General features: G+C 42.5%; 1 protein-coding gene across 1 annotated transcript in view; it reads right to left on the bottom strand.

Moving 5' to 3' along the window:
• The window catches only part of MYO1G (myosin IG), a 348,860-nt gene that overhangs the window by 267,489 nt on the left and 57,798 nt on the right, over positions 1-23,573 (bottom strand). Inside the window, exon 4 of the mRNA XM_033931919.1 lies at positions 18,500-18,665. Within this exon, the coding sequence (XP_033787810.1) occupies positions 18,500-18,665 (166 nt within the window). The remainder of the gene's footprint in view (positions 1-18,499; positions 18,666-23,573) is intronic.

The following is a 23,573-nucleotide window of genomic DNA, read 5'->3' as shown; positions in this document are numbered from 1 at the left end:
TCTATGTTTCTATCCTACCCTTACATTTATATTTCTTGTTCACATAGGACTCGCATTTCAGACACAGTGTTTTAGATAAACACTCCACTTCTTTTTTCTTTGCCAGCTGCATATGTCTAAACAGTCTTTAGAGCGACAACACTTCTTGATTACCTGCTTGAGTACCTGATTGTAAAAACCGCTTAGATAACCTTGATAGGCGGTATATAAAAAATCCTAATAAACTTGAATAAACTTCTTGCTTTTAGGACATCTCTGCTGTACACCAACATTGTTCAAACACATCTGCGTCAAACAAAGACGACACCATAATGTACAGGAAAGGTCAAGACTTTAAGGCTTCTGGCAAAGAGTACAGAGGTTACACTCCCCGTAGAATTTTTTGACATGGGTTATGCTGTAGAAATGGCCATCAGTGTAGCAACAAGAAAACTGCATCCACTGCTCTAACAATTAGATCTTAAAGCCTGTCTTTTAACTAAAAGGATGTTAAAATAAAAGCCATATTTTTTTCTGGCCACATCATTTCTGGGGGTTCAACTAAATCTGTTTCTGCTAACATCATCACAAAAAGCATTTCCGTCTCATCAGAAAAGCACATTTCCGACGCTTCATTTACCCTGTTTCCACCTATGTCATCAGAATGTGCACTTCCGGTATGGCAGGCACACCCATTTCCACTGAAGTCAACAGAAAGCGTATTTCCGGTGATGTCATCAGAAAGTACATTTCCGGTGATGTGGACGGGGGCGGGGCATGGGCAGAGCCGCCACCATTCATTCCTATGGGAGGGAGGCGGGGCATGGGCAGATAATAGGTGTGGCATGGGTGGGAGTGGGCATTTTGTAAGTGGGGCCTGGGCGGGGCCTAGGCAAAGTGGGTGTGGTGTGGGTGGGGCATGGTGGGGTTTGGGCGAAAGTGGGCAGAGAGTGGGCAGGGTTTGGGTGGAGAGTAGGTGTGGTGTGGGCAGAGAGTGGGTGGGGCTTAACCCAGAAGTGAACGCTGATTGGTCGATCCTTCTCTTATCTCACCTGTCAATCAGTTTGACATTTAGTGTACCCATTATACTACTTATGTATGCCCAAAAGAGATAAAATGACATGGATTTTAGAAAAGGAGCAAACTCCAAAAATGTAAACTCTTCACACAGAAAAATAAACAGGCATGACATCTATACTTCCCCTCCCCCCAAAAAAACCAACTATACAAAGCTTGTTTTCTGCATAACTTTGTCAAAACTTGTAATATATTATCCTGAATAAATTTTCAATAATCCTACATTCATGCTGGCCATCTCCCTAAATGACATCACCTCAACTGCTGCAATGTTTTCTTCCGTGCAAAATGATCAGGCCCTGTCGCATCCTGACTGGTCGATCAGTTGAGCCTGTTTCTCACAATTTCTTCAAAAACATATTCTAAGCTTACCCTTTTCCACCTCTTTTCTGAAAACCTTTGCACCAGACTGTGAGAACCATAACTTTTCTCCAGATACAATTTTTCAATAAGGCTCAGATTCTCCTGACTGAAAACCATGATAACTGTTTATATTTAAAGCAAAATGGTGTCTGCCTATATCATGATGATAATTGGTAAGTGGCGGTGACTCTTTATTTAAATAGGTCAAGTTTTGACAGAGCTGCGCATTAAACAAACTGTGTAGTTTTCTTTTGAGTTGTGTTTGTGGGGGTTTTTTAAAACAAAATGTGTAGAACCCATTTGTATCCAAGGCAAATGTGTAGAACCCTGACATATAGCTGAAAGCCATGAATAAACAGAACTTAAAGAATGCATAATGGGAACACCTGCTGAAGGACCTTGGAAGAACACTGGGCATGACACTGTTGTGGAGTTCATGGCCACAGGAAGTAAAATATCTGGTCTTCTAGGTGAAGAAGAGAGAGAAAGGACAGACAGCACTTGAACTTGTACATGAAAGATTTTATGAATGTTCTGTGTTACTATTCCTTCTCCCCCCCCCCCCCCAAGTAACACACACAGGATTCCAAAATCAGGCAGCAGCTACAGCACAATACATAGACTTTTGTACTGTATATAAAGACCTTGAAAATCCTGCACTAAGGGTGTTTGCAGTGAGCTCCAAAGGACCTACTAGAAGCTACAGTGTGATTTGGAGTTTGCCGTGATATCACCAGTTGCTGGGAAGGAGCATTATACTTTTCACCTTTCCAGCTCTGAACATTCTAGATCAGGGGTCTCAAAGTCCCTCCTTGAGGGCCGCAATCCAGTCGGGTTTTCAGGATTTCCACAATTAATATGCATGAGATCTATGCGCATGCACTGCTTTCAATGCATATTCATTGGGGAAATCCTGAAAACCCGACTGGATTGCGGCCCTCAAGGAGGGACTTTGAGATCCCTGTTCTAGATGGTAGGGGTAGCCCTGTATCCAATATTCTAATCAGGGAAGGAGACTAGTATTGGAGGGGGTCTGCTCAGGGGAATATAACCCTGTGCGGATTTGAGATCCTTGTCTTTGGTTTGCCTCTCTGCCTCTGGTCACACATGTAAAGGAAGAGCCCTCCAGACTACATCCCTAGCCAATTAAGTCCATATATTTTATCAGTGGTAGGGATACCTGATTACCATAAACAATAAGGAGAAGTCTAGGAACAGATACAGTAATCAGAAGCCTGCTCTGCATTGTGTTTGGATCAGTGGGAACAGGGAACCTGCTGCACCCATTCTTGGAACTTGAGAGTAAGAGGGAAGTTGGGCTTATTGTGTAATTACAGCTTTGTACCCAGGACCTTCTGGTAAGTCCCTAGGACATCTTCCAGAGGCTGATGGGAATACAGAAACTATTTACATCAACCAGCTTCTTAGGGGTACAGCCTCTGTCCAAGACAAGTTTATCATCTAACTTGCTTCAGTGCTAGAGCCCGAATCTTCCCACAGCACTAATCTCAAAGACTGTAAGTGCTAATTCATTTTAATACATGCTTGCTACTAACTAACTGATTTGTGGGAGAGTGGGAGAGTTACAAAGAGAGTGCATCTAGATTTTCAGAGGTTTCGACAAAGTTCGTCATGATAGGCTCCTGATAAAATTAAAGAGTCATGGAATAGGAGGCAAAGTTTTGTTGTGAATTAGGAACTGTTTATTGGCTAGAAAACAGAGGGTAGGGTTAAATGACCATTTTTCTCAATAGAGGAGGGTAAATAGTGGAGTGCCACAGGGATCTGTAATTGGACTGATGCTATTTAACATATTTATAAATTATCTGGAAATTGGAACGACAAGTGAGGTGATTAAATTTGCAGATGTCACTAAAATGTTCAAAGTTGTTAAAACGTATGCAGACTAAAAAAAACCTGCAGGAAGATCTTAGGAAATTGGAAGACTGGGTGTCCAAATGGCAGGTGAAATTTAATGTGGACAAATACAAAGTGATGCACATTGGGAAGAATAATCCAAATCATAATTATTGGTTGCTAGGGACCACCTTGGGGATGAGCACTCAAGAAAAGAATCTGGGTGTCATTGTAGACCAGTGATTCCCAACCCTGTCCTGGAGGAACACCAGGCCAATCGGGTTTTCAGGCTAGCCCTAATGAATATGCATGAGAGAGATTTGCATATGATGGAAGTGATAGGCATGCAAATTTGCTTCATGCATATTCATTAGGGCTAGCCTGAAAACCCAATTGGCCTGGTGTTCCTCCAGGACAGGGTTGGGAACCACTGTTGTAGACAATACGCTGAAACCTTCCACCCAATGTGCGGTGGAAACCAAAAAGGCAAACAAGATGCTAGGAATTATTAGAAAAAGGGATGATAAACAAGACTAAGAATGTTATAATGCCTCTGTTTTGCTCAATGATGCGACTTCACCTTGAGTATTGTGTTCAGTTCTGGTCTCCTTATCTCAAGAAAGATATAGCGGCACTAGAAAAGGTTCAAAGAAGAGCGGCCTAGATGATAAAGGGGATGGAACTCCTCTCGTATGAGGAAAGACTAAAACAGTTAGGGCTCTTCAGCTTGGAAAAGAGATGGTTGAGGGGAGATATGATTGTAGTCTACAAAATCCTGAGTGGAGTAGAACGGGTGCAAGTGGATCAATTTTCACTCCGTCAAAAATTACAAAGAATAGGGGACACTCGAAATTACAGGGAAATTCTCTTAAACCCAATAGAAGGAAATTTTTTTAAACTTAGAGAATAGTTAAACTCTGAAACATATTGCCAGAGAATGTGGTAACAGCAGTTAACGTGGCTGGTTTAAAAAAATTTTATGTCGAATTGTACTTGCTGTACACCGCCTTGGGTGCATCTTGGCTAATAAATCTAAATAAATAGAAAATTAAAATTAAATGTACTTTCCACAAAAATATCTAAGTCTTTTTCCTGGGTCCTGGTCCCAGAGTTGAAACTGAGAGGAGGAGGGAGATGGAAAGAAGAAAAAGCATGGGAGTTCTGAAGGATCCCTGTAAGTCCTGACATTATTAAACCAGGTGAAGTGGGATAGGGAAAAAGACAAAGATCACTTTTCTCTTTACAGAAAAACTGCCCTCACCCCCTGCAACTGACATCTACCTTATCTATCTCTGCAGCTGATAGAAACAGTAGATTAACTGTGGAAAGATATTTCACATCATTGACTAAAGAGCATGCAAAGATGGGGAAATGCGCTGTTTTTAAGTTCAATTAGCTACTGTAGCAGTAAAACTAGAGAAAAAGCAACAGGTCCTGAGGCTGTGGGTATGCTGTGGTTTTACACCAAGGCCCGCCCAGCCAGATATCATGAAGAGATAAACAGACCATGGTCAGAAGACAGAATTCTCAGAAGATAGAATTCACAAGAAATATCATCTAATAGCAAGTGTCGGAGATATTTGCAGTTGGGAGGGGGTCTTGTGCTCGGAAATGCTAATATGGTTCGGAAACAGACATTTTGGGGAAAAAGGTTAGGTCTTACGGGAAACAGAGTGAACATATAACATGACGCAGGTGAACCAGCCAATAAATGAATGTAGTTAGGCAGTAGTGCATAGGAAAATAGCCAATAAGATGGTATCATGTGATCTAGGCCAACGTGGTGTTGGCCACTAAGAAATGTATAAAAACCAGGTCTTTAGAAGGGAGAAGGGAGAACAGACATCAGAGGATCTCTAGGCCTGGAGATCACCTTCTGTTACGCTATATGCTGAATGATTTATTCCTGTAAGCTGTTACTGATTGATTAAATAAATAAATATATACTTATTGAAACCAGTATATAGCGTGCGAGGTCTCATTACCGAGGTAGGCCTGGACAGCTGCCTATATCAGTGGTGACCCCGACGTTGAAAGAGGGGACACGCCCCCTTTTAGAGATCTCACTGGATTGGAGGCCTATACTCTGCTCGTCAGGTTGCCTCTCCATATTACTTTTGGCCAAAAGTTCGCTCCTGGGTTTTCTTTATGGGTTACTTATGCATTGTTTATATCTAAACTTCATTCTTTTCTTGCAGATTTGTTGGCTACCATCCTTAGCTGTCCTACGGGTCCTGTATAGACTGGTGGGTTGGATAGTCAGTCTATGGTCTATAGTTTATGGTTTATAATTAATAGTTTATGCGTCCGGATCAGTGGCGTACCTAGTGTATGTGGCACCCGGGGCCCATCATTTTTTGACACCCCCCCCCCATGTAAAAAATGTATTTATTTTTTTTTTTTTTTTGCAATAACCATGAAATGGAATAAATGGTCAGAATAGAAACAGGCAGTGAAAATTTTCTTTTATTGAACCTCATATATGTAACCATTATTCCAAACATAACATAACATAAATTATGTCTAAATTGTCATGACATTAGAAGTACATATGGAGTAGTTGCAGGTGATGCTTGGGACAGTTCTGATTGTGTTAGTTCGGTTTTATGTGTTTTTTGAATAGAAGGGTTTTTATTTCTTTTTGAAGGTTTTGCAGTCTGTGGTTGATATCAATTGGTTGTAGAGTTGGGGGTCGAGTGTTGCAGCTCGAATGGCTAGGAGGCTGTCGAACAGTTTTTTTCTTTTGACGTTTTTGGTTGGAGGGTGTGTGAATGGTGCACAAGTTCTCCTATGTCTGTTTGAAGTGGATTGAATTATTTAGCTGAAGAAATTAGTTACCCCCCCATTCCACACACATTAATTCTCTTCCATTTTGTTCCCATTATAAAAAACACTGATAAGTTCCCAGAAAAAAAATACATTAAAATAAGAAGTGAAAACAAAGGCCCCTACAGATGAGAACATAACATAAGAATAGCCTAACTGGGTCAGACCAATGGTCCATCATGCCCAGTAGCCCATTCTCATGGTAGCCAATCCAGGACACTAATACCTGGTCAAAACCCAAAGAGTAGCAACATTCCATGCTACCGATCCAGGGCAAGCAGACACTTCCCCCATGTCTTAATAACAGATTATGGACTTTTCCTCCAGGAATTTGTCCAAATCTTTCTTAAAACCAGCTACACTATCTGCTTTTACCATAACTTCTGGCCACTTCATTTTTAAGTTTAGATCTTTCCTTTCAAACAGAGACCTTGCTAGATGTCAAATACAGCACAAGGTAACTTCACATGGACTTAGCTGTGCAGGAAATGTGAATCTCCTCATACACCCACCATATAGTGCAAAAATGTGCAAAGGTCTGTTTTTTTTCTTTCAATCACTACATAGCCTAATGCCACACAAGCAGCGCTGTTACAAACATATTCTGTAGGTCAATGCTAAGGATAACAAAGTTTCCTTCCTTGGACCAGAAAGAGATAAACCACTGGAAGAGATCCCAAAACAACACCCAAAGACCCACTCAGTGTGTGAATCAGTTGAGTGGAGTGGACTAACTGGGGGGTGGAAATGGGCCCGGAGTTTGCTCAGCAGAATTTCCCAGACCACCTCTTCCTCTCAACACATTGACATGCTGCCACCATCACCACTAGGAACACCTCACTGGGTAGGCCAGCTATGCTATAAACTTTATAAAACACATTATTATATTTTCTTATAAAGCACATATTTTAACTGACCTCTCTGACATCCTCAGCCTTTCCATTCACAAAAATAGAAGGAAGAAAAGTTCCCATTTCCTGCTGTCTCATGTCCCCGGCCTATACAATATTTTTTTTCTGCAAACCCTTCAAAAGTCTGACCAAATCCTCGTTTCACTTGCATTATAAAGTACTGAGGATGCCATCTCTCCCCAATCCCAGGTCCTAAAGTCTAAGACAGTAGCGCAAACTAATGCTGCCAGATACAGGAAAAAAAAAATTTTGATTCGATTCAGCCCTATTGAATTGGTTTTTCAATTCGATTTTCCTGCCCAGTTGGGTGATTTTTTTCAAAACTCCTGGTGGGTTTTATAGCTTTTTCACCCCCTTTGGCTTCTCCTAACCACACTGGCGCTGTGGTGTAAATAAAATAAAGAAACAAAAAGGACTTTTCCTCTTTCTGTTAAATCCTAGCTCACGTTTGCAGTCCAACACCAGCTCTGGCAGGATACACATTTCAAATCTGACATGTTATAATCACAAAACAGAAAATAAAATTAATTTTTCTACCTTTTGTTGTCTGGTTATATTTCAAATCTTGTTGGTCCAAGGCTCTGGTTTTCTTCTGAAAACTTGCTTGCCAGGGTCTCCTTCTTTCTGCATGCTAACCATCCATCTGCCAACTCTGTCCTCCCTTTCCATTTCCCTTCCCTTCCCAGGAAGTCTGGTATCTTTCCTTTTTTTCATCTCCCTCCACAGATCCACCTTTTCTTAAATACCCTTTCATCCGGCATCTCTCCCTCCTTCCCCACCATCCCAGAGTCCACCATCTCTCCCTTTCTTTTCCTAATTACCCTCCTATCCAGTATCTCTATCCCTCCTCCACACCATCCCTTGTGTCCAATTTCTCTCCCTTTCTGTTCCTTCCCTCCCTAAATCCCATGGTCCATCATCTCTCTCCCTCTCCTCTATTTTCAGACCCATTATTTCTTCCCCCCCCCCCCAAAGTTTGGCATATGCATGTCTCTTTGAACACCCCCTTCCCTCCGTGTACTTCTAAATCATGGTCCCCCCCCAAAGGCCTGTCCCCCCTTAAAGGTCTGCCTGTCCCACCTTGAAGGCCTGCACCCCCCTTGAAGGCCTGTCCCCCCCTTGAAGGCCTGCCTGCCTGTCCCCCCCTTGAAGGTCTGCACCCCCCGAAGGCCTGAACCCCCCCGAAGGCCTGTCCCCCACTTGAAGGCCTGTCCCACCCCCTTGTAGCTTCTCCCCCCCCCCTTGCAGGCCTGTCCCCCCTTGAAGGCCTGCCTGCCTGCCTTTCCCCCCTTGAAGGCCTGTCCCCCCTTGAAGGCCTGCACCCCCTTGAAGGCCTGCACCACCCCCCTCGAAGGCCTGCACTCCCTTGAAGGTCTGCACCCCCCCCCCCGAAGGCCTGTCCCCCCACTTGAAGGCTTGTACCACCCCCTTGTAGCTTCTCCCCCCCTTGTAGGCCTGTCCCCCCCTTGAAGGCCTGCCTGCCTGCCTTTCCCCCCCTTGAAGGCCTGCACCCCCTTGAAGGATTGCACCCCCCCCCCGAAGGCCTGCACTCCCTTGAAGGTCTTCACCCCCCCGAAGGCCTGTCCCCCCCTTGAAGGCCTGTCCCCCCCTTGAAGGCCTGTCCCACCCCCTTGTAGGCCTGTCCCCCCCTTGTAGGCCTGTCCCCCCTTTAAGGCCTGCCTGCCTGCCTTTCCCCCCCTTGAAGGCCTGTCTCCCCCTTGAAGGCCTGCCCCCCCCTTGAAGGCCTGCACCCCCCCCTTGAAGGCCTGTCCCCCCCCTTGTAGGCCTGTCCCCCCCCCTTGTAGGCCTGTCCCCCCCTTGAAGGCCTGCCTGCCTTTCCCCCCTTGAAGGCCTGTTCCACCCCTTGAAGGCCTGTACCCCCTTGAAGGTCTGCACCCCCCCAAAGGCCTACACCCCCCCCGAAGGCCTGCACCCCCCTGAAGGCCTGCCTGCCCCCCTTGAAGGTCTGCACCCCCCCCGAAGGCCTGTCCCCCCTTGAAGGCCTGCCTGCCTGCCTGTCACCCCCTCCCCCTTGAAAGCCTGCTTGCCTGCCCGCCCACCCCACCCTGAAGGCCTGATGCCCCGACCCACCCCCGAAGGACCGCTCGCCCCCCTGGCCTCCCCGCACCACCTATGAAGCAGCCGCAGCAGGATTGCGAAGTCAGCGTCAGCGATCCCTGCGCTGCTTCCTGCGCCACGGTCCCGCCCCTCCTCTGACGTCAGAGGAGGGGCGGGATCGCGGCGCAGGAAGCAGCGCAGGGATGCTGACGCTGACTTCGCGATCCTGCTGCGGGCTGCTTCACAGGTGGTGCAGGAAGGTCAGTGGGGCGAGCGGTCCTTCGGGGGTGGCGGGGGACTGAACGGCAAGGCCGGGAACACCCCCTTAGGGCTGGCACCCGGGGCGGCCCGCCCCCCCCCCGCCCCCCCTAGGTACGCCACTGGTCCGGATACATATATATGTTTATGACTGGCGGGTTGGGTAGTCAGTCTGACTGGCGGGTTGGGTAGTCAGTCTCAGCGCAGCTGTATTGTCACTCACTAACACTTCCCTTTATATACCTTCTTTTTACTCTCCTTAAAATTTTCTTTTTTGAGTACAGACACTGATTCGATTGCTGGTTAAATTCTTTCTTTTATTTCTTGTGGTCTTGGGCCACGCCTGACGTTTCCTCTGCTATATCAAACTATCACTGTTATGGTGTGACTGTTGAACCAGCTTTGACTGGTGGTTATGCTGTTTCTGTGGTCTCAGGCCACACCTGAGTTTTTGCTACACGGGTACCTGCTCTTCTGTGAGGGGGATGAAATTGAATGAGACTGAAAGAGGAAGTATATATTTTAATATATTTTCAATGTTACCATAAGCTTTCATTAAAATCATTATTTATTTTATATAAGTTTGCTGGATTATAAAGGATTGTTTTTGAGAAAGAGAACAAAATTACAGAAAAGTATTGGAAAGAAGGGATAAGAGACAAATACCAGAAGTCGATAGAAAGTGTTATGTTAGATTGGCAATGAAGGGAATATATAAAGATAGTGTACGTAGATAGGAAGGATTCGTGACAAGTGATTATGTCTAACCAAATAACTGACAGGCATTAAGTATGATAACTGGCAATGTAAAAATAAACGCACCCTTTGTCTTTCTAGGTCTGGGATTTTTATTATGAGCGTTTCCCACCACCTCACTTTTTCCCATTACTAACGATCATTTGTTTTCTAGAGTTAGGAAAAAACTACAGTGCACTTGAAGAGAACACTTAATGATTTTTATGAGTACTCTAAATAAAAATGAAATAAAATTATACAAGAGGGGCACTCCCTTAATACATTACATTACATTACATTACATTAGGGATTTCTATTCCGCCATTACCTTGCTAGCAATTAATGTCTGTCTGTTTTCCTGCACATGAGTTATTATTTGTTGTATTATGTCATATGTCAACTTCAGTGTTTATGGAAATACGAGTGGATTTCCATTTATGAGCGCTCACTATAATTACCAATATAATGAAAGAAGATTTAATTTTTTCACTACTCACCACAACGATTTCAAACCTTATTCTTTGTCTGTGATCAAAGTTTAAGAAATGAGTTATGCTTCCTCTTCTAGTTTAAGAAAAATGAGTTATGCTTCCTCTTCTAGTTTAAGAAAATGAGTTATGCTTCCTCTTCTTTTTTTCCGTTACACAAACATACTGAGCTACTTCCTGGTTGATGTGTCTGTGTTTAAGGACACTGGGAAATGTAGTGCTCTATTTCTTTAACTTGAAATTATCAGCAGCTATTTTCTTTTTGTTTTTCATTATTTATGTCTCTACAATAACTGGAACATATTGCATAGGGTTCTTATGATCCGCTTCTATCCCAAATGGTAATATTAATTAATGTCGTGCTAACACACCGAAGCGAAAGTAACTTCTGCTTTCTTCATGCACTGTACTGTTAACCCATTGCACAGTTTGTTAGAAAAAAAAATCATTTGTCTAGTTTTAATCAATATGTAAGATTTTATTTGGTTTCTTAGCAAGAATATATTATGAGTCAAACAAAATTGAACCCATGATTTGATAGAATCTCATAGGAAGGACATTTCTCCCATAAATCCTATTTTATTTTAATATTTAGGGTTTATCTTTATTTTAGTATGTTTCAATATAACCTATGTGTTAATATGTCTAAGGCTATAGCTTAGCCATCCTTTTGCTTGGGTTTGACTCTTTGCTAATTCATATTTCTGTTTAGCATATTATTCCTGTCCTTTGAACATCATATGCCATTGTAACTATAACTCCCTTAGGCTGACAAATATAACACAGCAATACATATATTAGACCTTAGTCTATTTGAATTAAAGCAGATAAGTTTTTGTTCTCTTTTGTATGTCATCTTTTAACGCTGTACCTATCCTGTTAGTAATATTGCTCAGGTATTGCCTTATTAATTATGGATCACTTCACAAAGACAATTGCCATATCAGAGGAAGCTGTATGCTACATGAGAACCCGTGTTTACACCCTTTTAATGTCTATTAATGACTTATTTGCATAATTATGGACTAATGCTATTTGAAATATCATCGCTGGAAGAAAGATTTTCGGCCGTATGAAACCTCGATGACGGATGAGCCCCAACGGAAGGATCTTGCTACCAGAGAAGGAACCGGATTAGCGCCTAGATTTACCAGCAAAGACTTCCTGATTGTTGCTACCAAAGACAGGATGACCTTTATGACCTTGAACTTCTACAGCTTTAATTATGGACTTATTAATTTGCACTTTAACTCTTTTATGGACTCATGCAGTATTAGTACATATATATTTTTTCATGTGTTGATAATTATTTCTAACAGCCCTATTTGCAAGATTCATGTGTGTTTTTCTTGATTGTGACTTTCTGCATTTTCATCCTGCTTTGACTCCCCACAATAGCTCCCTAGTTAGTTATTTCCCCCTCCAGTTAGATTCTTTCCATTCCCTTTCTTGCTGCTAAGCATGAGGAGAAGTGCAGTGAAGAAGAAGTGAATGAGCCCAGCTGAAGGATGATGACGTAAGATTTGATGTGGTTACCTGGACTTTCACCCCTGGCGTCTGGACCCAGCCGAGTCTGCACTGATCCCAGCTATTTTGGAAGAGCATGGAAATAATAATCTAACTTGTTAATTTATCCCTCCATCCCTTTTGGATGTAGTATGCTCATAACAGGATGAAGCCATAAAAAGAGAATATATTAAAATTTATCAGGTTAAATTATGAACCCCTGGAGATGCCTGGTTGCCCAAACTATCCCAAATGAAACACCAGCAGCTGATTTCCCCTCCCACGAGCCACCACCTATCCCCACTACATCAGTAATCCATGCTGATGTTTCCAACACAGCAATATAACCCTAAAGGTATAAGTCATTTATTAGAGCTTAAATGCCCATGTAATTTCTGCTTCGCACAATATCTGAATCATTGACTGTTTATCCTAGTATTGTAAGTAATAAGTGCACTGCGACATGTTATGCTGCTCTGTCCTTGGTAGTATAGTAAGGGTGGGCACTTGTCTCTTTCATTTATCATATACAATTCCTAGCACATAGCCCTGGGCCCATACTGTACAGTTTCTGACACAATCTAACCCTTCGCCAAATGTCCGGATGTCAAAGCCACCTGGCGGGGCTTTGAAGAGGGGATGAGAGGAGGAGGGAGATGGAAAGAAGAAAAAGCATGGGAGTTCTGAAGGATCCCTGTAAGTCCTGACATTATTAAACCATGTTGAAGTGGGATAGGGGAAAAAGACAAAGATCACTTTTCTTTTTACGAGAAAAACTGCCCTCACCCCCTGCAACTGACATCTACCTTATCTATCTCTGCAGCTGATAGAAACAGTAGATTAACTGTGGAAAGATATTTCACATCATTGACTAAAGAGCATGCAAAGATGGGGGAAATGCGCTGTTTTAAGTTCAATTAGCTACTGTAGCAGTAAAACTAGAGAAAAAGCAACAGGTCCTGAGGCTGTGGGTATGCTGTGGTTTTACACCAAGGCCCGCCCAGCCAGATATCATGAAGAGATAAACAGACCATGGTCAGAAGACAGAATTCTCAGAAGATAGAAATTCACAAGAAATATCATCTAATAGCAAGTGTCGGAGATATTTGCAGTTGGGAGGGGGTCTTGTGCTCGGAAATGCTAATATGGTTCGGAAACAGACATTTTGGGGAAAAAGGTTAGGTCTTACGGGAAACAGAGTGAACATATAACATGACGCAGGTGAACCAGCCAATAAATGAATGTAGTTAGGTAGTAGTGCATAGGAAAATAGCAAATAAGGAGGTATCATGTGATCTAGGCCAACGTGGTGTTGGCCACTAAGAAATGTATAAAAACCAGGTCTTTAGAAGGGAGAAGGGAGAACAGACATCAGAGGATCTCTAGGCCTGGAGATCACCTTCTGTTACGCTATATGCTGAATGATTTATTTCTGTAAGCTGTTACTGATTGATTAAATAAATATATACTTATTGAAACCAGTATATAGCGTGCGAGGTCTCATTACCGAGGTAGGCCTGGACAGCTGCCTATATCAAAACCTAGCATTTAGTAACAATGATTTGGATTATTCTTCGTCTACATTAAATTTCATCTACCATTTGGATACCCAGTCTTCCATGTTCCTAAGCTCCTCCATCAGTTTTTCACAGCCATTATTGATTTAACGTCTTTGGATAATTTTGTGTCACCTGCAGACTTGATCATTTTACTTGTCCTTCTCATTTCCAGATCATTTATAAATATGTAGAAAAGCACAAGTTCCGATAAAGAACCTTATGGCACTTCACTATTCACCCTCCAACATTGAGGGGGCAATTTAAACCTGCTCTCTGCTTTCTGTCTATTAACCAATTCCTAATCAACAACAGAATATTTCTCCCTGTCCCATGGCTTTTTAATTTTCCTCAGGAGTACATAAGAACAGAAGAATTACCGCTGTTGAGTCAGACCAGTGGTCCATCGTGCCCAGCCCATCGTGACCAGTGGTCCAGCACCCTAACTGAGACTAGCCCTACCTACGTACGTTCTGGTTCAGCAGGAACTTGTCTATCTTGAATCCCTGGAGGGTGTTTTCCCTATGACACTCTGGAAGAGCGTTCCAGTTTTCTACCACTTTCTGGGTGAAGAAGAACTTCCTTACGTTCGTACGGAATCTATCCCCTTTTAACTTTAGAGAGTGCCCTCTCGCTCTCCCTACCTTGGAGAAGGTGAACAACCTTCTCCTTATCTACTAAGTCTATTCCCTTCAGTACCTTGAATGTTTCGATCATGTCCCCTCTCAATCTCCTCTGTTCGAGGGAGAAAAGGCCCAGTTTCTCTAATCTTTCGCTGTACGGCAACTCCTCCAGCCCCGTAACCATCTTAGTCGCTCTTCTTTGGACCCTTTCGAGTATTACCGTGTCCTTCTTCATGTACGGCGACCAGTGCTGGACGCAGTACTCCAGGTGAGGGCGCACCATGGCCCGGTACAGCGGCATGATAACCTTCTCCGATCTGTTTGTGATCCCCCTTCTTTATCATTCCTAGCATTCTGTTCGCCCTATTCGCCGCCGCCACACATTGCATGGACGGCTTCATCGACTTGTCGATCATAACTCCCAAGTCTCTTTCCTGGGAGGTCTCTCCAAGTACCATCAAAAGCTTTCTGAAAATCTTGATACACTATGGGGCTCATTTACAAAAGAGAAAAATGTCCAAAAAGTGGCAAGTCCAAATTGCTCTTTTCTAAATGGATTTATATACTGTTTGTCTAAATCTCAAAGGTAGGTTCGGATTTCCCCAGACATGTTCTCCTTTTCAAGGACATGTCCAGGGATATGGATGGTTTTGTCCAGGTTTTGAAAAGCCTCCTCTAAATCACGTTGGGCAGGAGGAAATCCACACATGTGCAGAGGGCATGCAATTGTTTCATGCGTATTCACGTGATGTCATTGTGTGACATTCGCACACGCGCAGATTTCCTCCTGCCTGATGAGAGCAGGCAGTGGGGGGCAGGGCTAGGGTGAGATTGGGGTTGTAATTGGGAGGGGATGGGTGGAACTGGACGGGCCTGAGGGAGGGTCTAGGGGGGTCTGAATTTTACTATAGTAAAATCTGGCAACCCTACTCAAGAAGAAGGACACGGTACTACTCGAAAGGGTCCAGAGAAGAGCGACTAAGATGGTTAAGGGGTTGGAGGGACTGCCGTACAGTGAAAGATTAGAGAAACTGGGCCTCTTTTCCCTCGAACAGAGGAGATTGAGAGGGGACATGATCAAAACATTCAAGGTACTGAAGGAGATAGACTTAGTAAATAAGGACAAGTTGTTCATCCTCTCGAAGGTAGGGAGAACTCTCTAATGTTGAAAGGGGATAGATTCCGTACAAACATAAGGAAGTTCTTCTTCACCCAGAGAGTGGTAGAAAGCTGGAACGCTCTTCCGGAGGCTGTTATAGGGGAAAACACCCTCCAGGGACTCAAGACAAAGTTAGACAAGTTCCTGCTAAACAAGAACGTGCACTGGTAGAGCTAGTCTCGGTTAGGGTGCTGATCTTTGACCAGAGGGCCGCCGCGTGAGCGGACTGCTGGGCATGATGGGCCGCTGGTCTAACCCAGAAGTGGCAATCCTTATGTTCTTATGTTCAAAGGGGCATGTTAGAAGCATGTTTTGGGTGGGACTAGGGCACGCTTATGACTTGAATTGTTTTCTGCTATGGAGGGGCATTTTTGAAAGGACGTCTAAGATTTGTATTTGTTGGCATATTCTAGGAGGCCAGAGACAATTACCTCACACACTACTCTGTTCTCTCACTCGGTAAATCAGACCACTGCAGTAAATGAGTTCTGAACCAACTTGTTTATTTAAAATCTCTTGTTTTCAATTAGTGGGACAACGATAGCAGTAACAGTCACTTAGGCAGAGTCAGCAAGCAAAACTAGTTACAGACACAGGAGTAACCCGAGGAAATATTTCTTCACACAAAGGATGTAGAACGTCCTCTCACTGGAAATGGAGATGAAAACTGTATCTGAATTCAGGGAAGCCTGGGATCTCTAATGGAGTTAAAGGGAGACTAGATGGTATGAATGGACAGCCTAGATAGGCCTTCACTTTTCTCACAATTACTTCTCTTGGTGAGAAACCATACTGGATCATACCACAGTGGCCAATCCAGGTCACCCGTACCTGGTAAAACCCCAAATAGTAGCAAATTTCTGTGCTACCGATCCCAGGGCAAGCAACGGCTTCCCCCATGTCTATCTCAATAGCAGACTATGGACTTTTCCTCCAGGAACTTATCCAAACCTGTCTTGAACTCAACTCAGCTAAGTTAACCACTGAAACCATATCTCCAGTAATGAGTTCTAGAGCTTAGTTATTCTTTGAGTAAAAATATATTTCCTCCTATTTGTTTTAAAAGTTTTCCTTGTAATTTCATTAAGTGTCTCTGGTTTCTGTACATTTTTGAAAGAGTGAAAAATTGATCCACGGGGAGAAACAAGATGGCATCTTAGTAGACGGACGCTCGGTTTGTAACTCCTGCCTGAGCCGATTTTGTTCAATAAGCCTTCTAGCAAAATATGCCTAAAAGAAGAGGTAGGGCGGCGGTAGCCCGAACGCCAGAGCCTATTTTGATGAAGCAGGGAGCGATCACCGGCTTCTTCTCATCTTCACCTCGGGGCGTTCCTGCTTTGTCCGATGTGAGGGAAGCATCAGACTTGGAGAGCGAAATCTCACTCAGTCCCGCGGGACCAGCGCTTCTTTCGCAGCCAGGGGATAGGGGAATGCGAGCAGCAACGCTATCAGCGGAAGCCACGCTGCCAGCGGAGCTATCGGGCTTGCTGGCTCCCCAGGACTCCAGAGCCGGAACTGCAATATCGAAGGAGGCCTTAGAAACTTCAGCAGTGCAAGGGGAATTGCCAGCTCTTCACCCCCTCAAGAAACCTGCTGAAATTACATTGGAATCCATTTGGACAGCACTGGACTCCCTCCATAAGGTATGTCTAGGAATCATACCACTTGTGCAAAACCAAAATGTGACAATGCAGAGGTTTGAAGAGGACTTGAAAGTCCCAAGGGGAAAAAGTAAAAACTTCGGAAAACTCCGTGCAAGGAGTTCAATCTACTTGTACATCAATAGTTCAGGACAAATTTGTGCTTTTGAGAAAATTAGAAAATATGGAGAACTATACTAAGCAGTTGAATTAACGGATTTTGAATTTCCCAAAAACACTAACAATGCCCCCAAAAGACATATTTTACAGATTTTTGAGAGAAGTCTTTAAATACCCTGATAACGGACTTCCACCTCTACATAAAATATTCTTTATACCTATTTCTGTAAAAAAAAAACCCTCACCTTCAGATGTCAATCAACCTAAGGAAGATTTGTCAAGTCCTATTGATATATCTAGGATATTGGAGACCTCAGAAGATGAAGTGGTAGTTCGTTCAACCCTTCTAGTGACATTTGTTTTCTTACAAGACAAGGAAGCGCTTCTTCGCCTATTTTTTAGGCTTAAAGAAGTCTCCTTTATGGATGGAAAGATTTCTTTATTTTCAGATGTCTCTAGAACAACACAATCAAGAAGGAAAAAATTCCTAGAATTGAAAGATAAGGTTAAATTGTTGGGTGCAAAATTTTAATTGCGTTATCCATGTAAATGTGTAATTTACTTGGATCAGAATAGTTATGTTTTTTTTATAAACCTTCTCAATTCCAGTTCTTTTTGTAAGGGAAAGGAATCTCAATGCAAAGTCCCAATTGATTCCAATTCTACTGGTCTGAAGTAAGAAAGTAGATGAGCTACTAATGGGTTGTTTTTTTTTTGTTTGTTTAATTTTTATTCCTTGATTTTCCATTCCCAGTGGTTGTGATCTGTTTCTCCTTTAATGAGGACTATTCAAAAGTTTGATGTATTAATTTGTAAATGAGATATTTTCCTTTTGTTTTATAATTGGAGAAAACCTTTGTTTTGTTTAATGAACTTATATTGTTCAAATTATGATAAATGCTTACATAAATAAATAAAAAAGAAAAACCGATCCACTTGTACCCATTCTACACCACTCACGATTTTGTAGACTTCAATCATATCTCCTCTCAGCTGTCTCTTTTCCAAGCTAAAGAGCCTTAACCTCTTTAGTCTTTCCTCATATGAGAGGAGTTCCATCCCCTTTACCATCTTGGTCGCTCTTCAACCTTTTCTAGTGCCGCAATATCTTTTTTGATATAAGAAGGCCAGAATTGAATGCAATACTCCAGGCATTATACAGTAGTACAGAACTTTAAATGATAATTACATCATCTCTAGAACTACACAAGAACCAAGTCAAAATGAGAGATTCATGATTTTGTGTGCTGGCAAGGCATAATCAGGATATCATTTGTACACTTAAGCCTGAGCTCTCCAGACACAGTCACCATACTTTACTCCCGAAGCTTGCCCTCTCTCACCTTTTCCAGAAGATAATTGTTGATATGGCCCCCTGTGGGATCTCCCTTGAAGTCAAAGTTGATGTCCATGTATTTCCCAAAGCGGCTGGAGTTGTCATTGCGGTTGGTCTTGGCATTTCCAAAGGTCTCCAGGACACAATTGGATTTCAGGAGCACATTCTTCACTCTGTCAGAAGAGAAGGGAGAAATGGGAAAGGAGAGACAAAAGCTCAATAGTTCCATATGTAATTATGAGTTCTAAAAATGAATAGCTAATATTGTTTCGCTCAGGACTTGTCTTCTGTATCGCAGGCCTTTAATGACATTTCTACAGGAATCCAGACCCAAGTCTCAGCCTGCCTGTCCGACATTGCTGCCTGGATGTCCCGCCGCCATTTAAAACTAAACATGGCCAAGACTAGGGTTATCAGACGTCCGGATTTTCCCAGACATGTCCAGGGATCTGGACGGCTTTTCAAAACCCGGCACTTTGTCCGGGTTTTGAAAAGCTTGGAACAAATCACAATCGGGCAGGAGTGCATCCGCGCATGCGCGTTTGTGCCTCTGCCTGACGAAAACAGGCAGCGGGGAGCAGGGCTAAAGTGGGGCTAGGGTGGGGCTGGGGCTGGGACGTAATGGGACGGGGATGGGTGGAACTGGGCGGGCCTGTGGGTGAGTCTAGGGTTCTGGATTTTCCAAACGGAAAATCTGGTAACCCTAGTCAAGACGAAGCTTCTTATCTTTCCTCCTAAACCCACCTCTCCTCTTCCCCTATTCTCCGTTCGAGGCTGCTTTTAACTTGTGATTCCGACCCACTTGTATAGTTCCCATGTCTATTTTGTCACTTCACCCAATTGTCCTACTTGTCTCTTTGATTAGATTGTAAGCTCTGTCGAACATAGATTCTCTTACATAGTTAATGTAATGTACAGTGCTGCGTGTGTCTGGCAGCACTATAGAAATGAAAAAACAGTAGTAGTAGTAGTGTTCCAAGGAGTATTTTCTTGTCACTGTTTTCTACTTTTAGGATGACATTTTCTTTTTTTGGGTCAGTAACATGCCATTTTTCTTTATTTCTTCCCTCTCACAAAGTTCTGTCTCTTTTGTGGGGGGGATTTTCATTGCGGATATCCCGAAAACCTAACTGGCTGGGTGTGGTCTGCGTAGGGTTACCATAGTTTGAGAAGAAAAAACCCGGAGATATGGCTCCGTCCCATTCCGCCCCATCCCCAACCAGTTCCGCCCCATCCCTGCCCTGCTCTGCCTCCAGCCCCGCCCCTCTCTGTGTGTGACATCATCCGCACATGCTCAGAGGCCTTCCAGATGCGGCCGGAGCTCATAGGGGCTTTCCAAAACCCAGACAAACTGCCGGGTTTTGGAAAGTCCGTCCAGGCACCTGGACAGTCCTCTAAAAAGTGGACATGTCCGGGTTTTCCCAGACTGGTCTGAGGACTGTGTTGAATACTGCGGTGCAACGGGGAGTATTATCTCTATCATAATGCCTATAGTGTCTCTATTCTGATAAACTAATAGGCTGTCTTTACAAGAAAAGTTATAAGGCACTACTTATTTGCACCTGTAGTTTAGGAGCCAAAATAACTCGTACCAAACCATAGTAGAATGGCCCATCCAACTTGTATTATTGGCTAGTTTTACAGCTGCCATTATATCCCACAAAACTACAGGGGTAAAACCCAAGGATCTGTGGGAGAGATCAGAATGCATTACTGCTGATAACACATGGCCGATGTGGCCCATGGTGTCCCCTCACCTCCTGCCTACAAACTTTACTTTGTCATCCCCCTATCCTTACCCTTTACACCCCCTCAACATTAATCACAGGCCTCCCAACTTCCTCTCATCATCCACTTGTTTTGGAAGGTAGACTTACAACATCTTAAAATCTTCCTTCACCCTTTTACCTCGCAGACATGACAATTCAAAATGGTGTTGACCAACTTTATGTGGTCTCTTGCCTCACATGCGCGAAGCAATTGACCACGTAAGATCAACTGGCACCAAGTTGAATTTTGACATCAGTAGGACAAGACAGAGGTTAACTCCTTCCTGCTCTCATATCGGACATGTGGATTGGGTAGATTCAGAAGACAGACTGAATGGAGCCGCAATTGGAATTGGAGGGGCCCCAAAACTTGATTCCAGGAGCTGGGATTAAGGGTAAGGGTAGATAAAATGGCTAAAAGTAACCTTTCTTTCAGGCAAGGGGTTGAGAATAACAAACTTAACTATACTTTCAGAAGGTGCATTTCAGCATTTGCATTAACAACAGATCAAAAAACAATCATCAATGAGAGGCCTAGCATAAATATGTATGTCATGTAGCTCATTAAGGGGCTCTTTTAATAATATGCACCTAATACAGCATTTCAAAGCATACATGCGCATGTAGCCTTTGTAGATGGTTAATCCCTTATAACACGACTCGTTCACTTCGCTCATCTTCTTCCAACCTCCTGTCGGTCCCCTCGTTGAAGGTGATTGGCACTAGGCGTAACGACATGTTTTCTGTTATTGCCCCTCAGTCTTGGAATCTCTTACCGCAACACATTAGGGAATTAAAAGATTTATCCATTTTTTAAAAAACACTAAAAACATTTTTCTTTAAAGATGCATATGATTCTTAATAGTTTATCATGCTTTTTTATTTATCTATAAATTTACTTCCCCTTCCTATTTGTTTTTTCCTTTGTTATTACTCTTCCTTTCCTATCCAATTATTGTAATTTCTTTCCTATTTATCCTCACAATTCAAGTATGTCTCTATACCCTAACTAACATTTTAATATACGTATGTAATTAAGTATGTTTAGTATTTAAAAATTTTTTATTTTATATTGCCAATAATATTTAATCTGTATGTGTTAAGGCTTTGTACATCGCTTAGTGATTTAAAATAGGCGATTCATTAAGAATAATTAAACTTGAAACTTGAAACTTGTCCCAATACAGAATTGGCCCCTAGACAGCCGATATTAAATAAATAAATTGTAGTCTCCAATTCCACCTATTGAAATAAGTACTGTAGGTTCCGTAAACCAACAGAATGGGGTTGTCATAAATCCTGGACTGGCTCAAAAGCTCCTTCCTTGAACTGAGCAACCTGGCAACTCTACGCCAAGCCACTGAGCAAGCTTTACATCTCATGCATCGAACCATCATATTTCAAAATTTATTTGGAGAGAATCTGACTCCCTTCTTTTTAATTCGGAATTTCATCCGATGTTCCCGTTCTAGGAACAATTTGCTACTTCACTTTCCTCTCATGGTTAATATACAGCATGATAAAAATAAGAACATAAGAACTGCCATACTGTGAGAGACCAAAGGTCCATCAAGCCCAGTATCCTGTTTCCAACAGTGGCCAACCCAAGTGCCAAGTACCTAGCTAGATCCTAAGTATTAAAACAGATTGTATGATGCTCATCCTAGGAATAAGCAGTGGATTTCTCCAAGCCATCTCAATAATGGTATATGGGCTTCTCTTTCAGCAAATTATCCAAACCTTTTTTAAACCCTGCTAAGCTAACTGATTTCACCACCACATTTTCCGGCAATGAATTCCAGATATGATAGAGACATTTAAATACCTACGTAATGTAAATGCGCATGAGTTGAGTCTCTTTCATTTGAAAGGAAACTCTGCAATGAGAGGGTATAGGATGAAGTTAAGAGGTGATAGGCTCCAGATTAATCTAAGGAAATACTTTTTTACAGAAAGGGTGGCAGATGCCTGGAACAGTCTCCCAAAAGAGGTGGTGGAGACAGAGATTGTGTCTGAATTCAAAAAGGCCTGGGATAGACACATGGGATCTCTCGGAGAGAGAAAGAGATAATGGTTATTGCAGATGGGCAGACTAGATGAGCCATTTGGACTTTATCTGCCAATGCTATCTTGTTTCTATTTCATGCAAATAAATATTTTCTCTGGTTTGTTTTAAATATACTACTTGGTAGCTTCATTACATGCCTCCTAGTTCTAGTATTTTTGGAAAAAGTAAACAAGTGATTCACATGTACCCTTTCCACTCCACTCAGTATTTTATAGACCTCCATCATATCCCCCCTGAGCCATCTCATCTCCAAGCTGAAGAGCCCTCATAGGAAAGGCGTCCCATCCTTTTTATTATTTTTGTTGCCCTTCTCTGTACCTTTTCTAATTCCGCTATATCTTTTTTGAGATATGGTGACCAGAACTGCACACATTGTTCAAGGTGCGGCATACCATAGAGCGATACAAGGGCATTATAACATTTTCATCTTTGTTTTCCATTCTTTTCCTGATAATTCCTAACATTCTATTTACTTTCTTAGCCGCCGCCACACACTGAGCTGAGAGTTTTAACGTATCCTCAACAATGACACCTAGATCCTTTTCCGTGCCAGTGACTCCTAACGTGGAACCCTGCATCGCATAGCTATAGTTCAGGTTCCTCTTTCCACATGCATCACTTTGCGCTTGCTCGCATTAAATGTCATTTGCCATTTTGACGCCCAGTCTGCTAGTCTCACAAGGTCCTCTTGCAATTTTTCACAGTCCTCTTGTGATTTAATAACTTTGTGCAATCAGCAAATTTAATTATCTCACTAGTTATTCCCATCTTTAGATCATTGATAAAAATGTTTTGTTTTTTATAAATCTTTATTAAGTTTCAAACAATCGATTCCGGAACTTGAAGGCTTAGGGGATGACTGGCTAACGGCTGAGCTCCCTCCTATGAGCATAATTTATTAGATTTAAAGTAATAAATCTTCTCCAGATTCATTTTAAAATTTGAGAAAATTGCATCAACTAATCTAAAACTACAAGAAACTCCTGCTAAATCAACAGGAAAGGCTAAGAGACTAAAGGAGGATCCACAAACTGCCAGTGGGGTTCCATTACTTATGGATGCTCTAGATCTAATTGAGGTAATGGAAGAATTAAGGAATATTAATTTAAATCTAATGGAAATGAAAAAAGAAATGAATCTCATGAACAGTAAGTTTGATATTTTAAATAATAGAATGGACAAATTGGAAGATAAAATGGGAAAATTTGAACACATACAACAAAATTACAAGGATGATCATAATA

The sequence above is a fragment of the Geotrypetes seraphini genome, chromosome 2, assembly GCF_902459505.1.
Source record: "Geotrypetes seraphini chromosome 2, aGeoSer1.1, whole genome shotgun sequence".
Lineage (NCBI taxonomy): Eukaryota > Metazoa > Chordata > Amphibia > Gymnophiona > Dermophiidae > Geotrypetes > Geotrypetes seraphini.
This window is presented reverse-complemented; position numbering and strand designations above follow the sequence as displayed.